The sequence below is a fragment of the Asparagus officinalis genome, chromosome 3 (assembly GCF_001876935.1).
Source record: "Asparagus officinalis chromosome 3, Aspof.V1, whole genome shotgun sequence".
In the NCBI taxonomy this organism is placed as follows: Eukaryota; Viridiplantae; Streptophyta; class Magnoliopsida; order Asparagales; family Asparagaceae; genus Asparagus; species Asparagus officinalis.
The window spans coordinates 8,190,830-8,193,613 of NC_033796.1; the positions used below are offsets into that span (position 1 = coordinate 8,190,830).

Here is a 2,784-nt window from a genome sequence, read left to right on the forward strand (position 1 = left end):
TTTACTACGAATTATTTTGAAATTCGTGCGTGGAGGATCCTTGTACATGCAAATTAACAACAGCAGCAAAACAATATATATATATTTTTTCGTATAACATCGATTCAGTTTTTGAAATTGAGATGATGTCTAGTGTTCGCCAATAAATTATTATTGACATATAGTCAGCTTGCAACTCTACTACCGTAAGCTCAACAGACATGCATCATTGTACGTCTATCACATAACAAAATTACCGTGTCGTGTTTATTTGGAGATATACTGGATATAAGCTGCAACCTCATTTATCAAAATGAATTGTGAAGGTATAATAGAGTAATGATGTGCATACAAACCTTCTGACGTGACTAATAAAATGACAGATCTTACTATTGCTTTATCTCTTATAGCATCTCGTGAGCAAAATGAGATTGTCACCTCACGCTAATTATTTCCAAATTTAATTGCAGATACATCCTTCTAGTATTGGTAGATGCGGATAGGCACCCTATAGTTCTGATTGTGCGGATTGGTCTCTAAGTGAATTTTCTTGACTCTTAAAAAGCCAAAAAGAGCTATATAGATGGAGATAGACCCCTTTCGACTTCGAGTTCTATTGGTATGGATAGACCCCCATTTGCTAATTTTTTTTCACTCTTAATTAAAGAGTCAAAAAAGTTTATTTGGGGGGCTATGCCGCGCTTAGGCAAACAACGTAGAGGGCCTATCCACACAGTTAGAACCATAGACATTTTATTCGCATTCAGTCCATCCTTAGAGCATCTCTAACAGCTTTTTCATTTTATTGTTATTCTCACTTTTAGAGAATTTTAGGCTTTTTTTGGTCCAACAGATTTCTCATCCCATTCCCCAAAATAGAGATGGAGGAGAAAAAAAAGGGGAGTCTTCCCCAAATCTGCAGCATTTTTCAAATTTTTGGGGAGAGCTTTGTCATAAATGTTTTACGTCTTCAAGTCTCCAACTACTCAAAAAACGACTCAACACTATAAAACGAGGAGACAAAAAACAAAAAGTTAATGTCTAAATCTTTATTGTTAAAGTTCATGTCAAAGATGTAGAATATTTTTATTATTGTAATAAATGCAGGATTCTTCAAAATGAGGAAGCTGTTGGAGTTGGAGCAACAATAATTTAAAGAATATGACTTTTGCTTCCCCATTTTGGAGAAATTTTTGGGGAATCTGTTGGAGGGGTGTATCCGCAATTAACTCTTTTTTTATTTCTTATTTTTTATTCAAGGACAAAAATCATAACCATTAATTAATTAAAATGATAAACGATTCCGATTGAGACTGTGGCCTGTTCACCGTCAAAGCTACAGTGAAAGGATCCGAATCAAAGAAGTTTCAAGGCCTGTATATGTTGGGGGTGAGGGAAAAGAAGAATAAATGTATTTCTAATTATAAAATAAAAATAAAAAAGCCCATCCCCCTTCATGGACCCCGCGCTCCTTATATATATATATATACATAAGATCCTGTCCTCCTCCATCGCCAAATCCAATCCAAACCAAATAAAGCAAAGATCTCCCTCAAATATTTGCTTCTTTAATTACTCCTAAATCCATTTTATTTCCTTCTAATTTCCTCCTCTCTAAACTCTCCTCTACTTAGCCCCAGCGTTGTGGTACATATTTGATCGGTTAAGTGATCACTAGCTAGCTAGAGCTTAATCCATAGCTCCGGCCGACGAATGGAGATCGTCGACGTCGGATCCTTGATCACAGAAGCAAGATCGACGGTCAAAACAAGAGCGCATCGCAGTCACAGTGAGGCCGAAAGGAAGCGTAGGCAGCGCATCAACTCCCATCTCGCCACCCTGCGTACAATTATCCCATCAGCCGCCAGGGTACGTAGTACTGCTTCAATTAATTAATTCCAAAATAAATCAAAAAAAAAAAAAAATCGTTCAAAATCTCACTTGCAGTTGGACCTTTGTACATATATGCTATCGATCGAGAGTAGTATTAATTAGGTGTTTTGTGATTTCGGCTCCTCCAAGAAATTAAGAAATTTTTTTTCCTCTCCATCCATTTTTTATTTCTTGTTAATTAAAAAAAAACCCTTCACTAATTAAATATCTTGCTAGAGTTAATATTACCTCTTAATTAATTAATTATCTGCATATAGATGTTTTCACGTGGTTGCTTAACGATGGCACAAATTCACAGATGGACAAAGCGACGCTGCTGGGCGAGGTGGTGAGGCAAGTGAGAGAGCTGCATGAGATGACGGAAGACGTGGCCGTGGTGGTCCCCACCGAGGCCGACGGGGTCCACGTAGAAGAGGAGGGCGGTCTAGTCAGGGCCTGGATCTGTTGTCCGGACCGGCCCGGTCTGCTGACTGATGTGGACCGGGCGGTCGGTTCGGTTCATGCGAGGACGGTTCGAGCTGAGATCTCAACGATTGGGGGTCGAACCAGGAGCCAGCTCGAGCTCGAGTCGGAGTCGGGGGTTGAAGAGGACCGGTCCGTGCTCTTTGCTGGTCTCCGGTCTGTTTTGGCCGGTTTGGTTGTTGGGGATCAGTGCAAGAGGCAACGCCTCTAGTTTAGGTTGTTGACGTTTTTACTCTTGTTTAGGGGTTAATTAGAAAAAAAACTTACTTTTTAACGTTAAAAAAAACCATTGGCATGGGGTTTGCGGGTTGTGGATCTGAATGTTATAGACAAACTGACGAAGATGATTTAATCGTAAGCGCTTGAGGTTACTGTACGTAGGGGTGGGAAACGATCGGATCGAATCGAATACTGAGGTGTTCATGTTTGTATTTGTTTAAAATTGTTGAA

General features: G+C 39.5%; 1 protein-coding gene across 1 annotated transcript; it reads left to right on the forward strand.

The window, feature by feature from the left end:
* LOC109832058 (transcription factor AIG1-like) lies at positions 1,506–2,784 on the forward strand. Its single transcript, XM_020399507.1, has 2 exons — positions 1,506–1,848; positions 2,171–2,784. The coding sequence occupies exons 1-2, from the start codon at positions 1,693–1,695 to the stop codon at positions 2,543–2,545; spliced, it is 531 nt and encodes a 176-aa protein (XP_020255096.1). The 5' UTR covers positions 1,506–1,692; the 3' UTR covers positions 2,546–2,784.

What these genes read in the sequence shown, in the direction of transcription:
- LOC109832058 (XM_020399507.1), top strand. Translation starts at nt 1,693, where the DNA reads ATGGAGATCGTCGACGTCGGATCCTTGATCACAGAAGCAAGATCGACG. An exon ending in TTATCCCATCAGCCGCCAGG is followed by an intron (nt 1,849 to 2,170) that starts GTACGTAGTACT and finishes ACAAATTCACAG; the next exon opens with ATGGACAAAGCGACGCTGCT.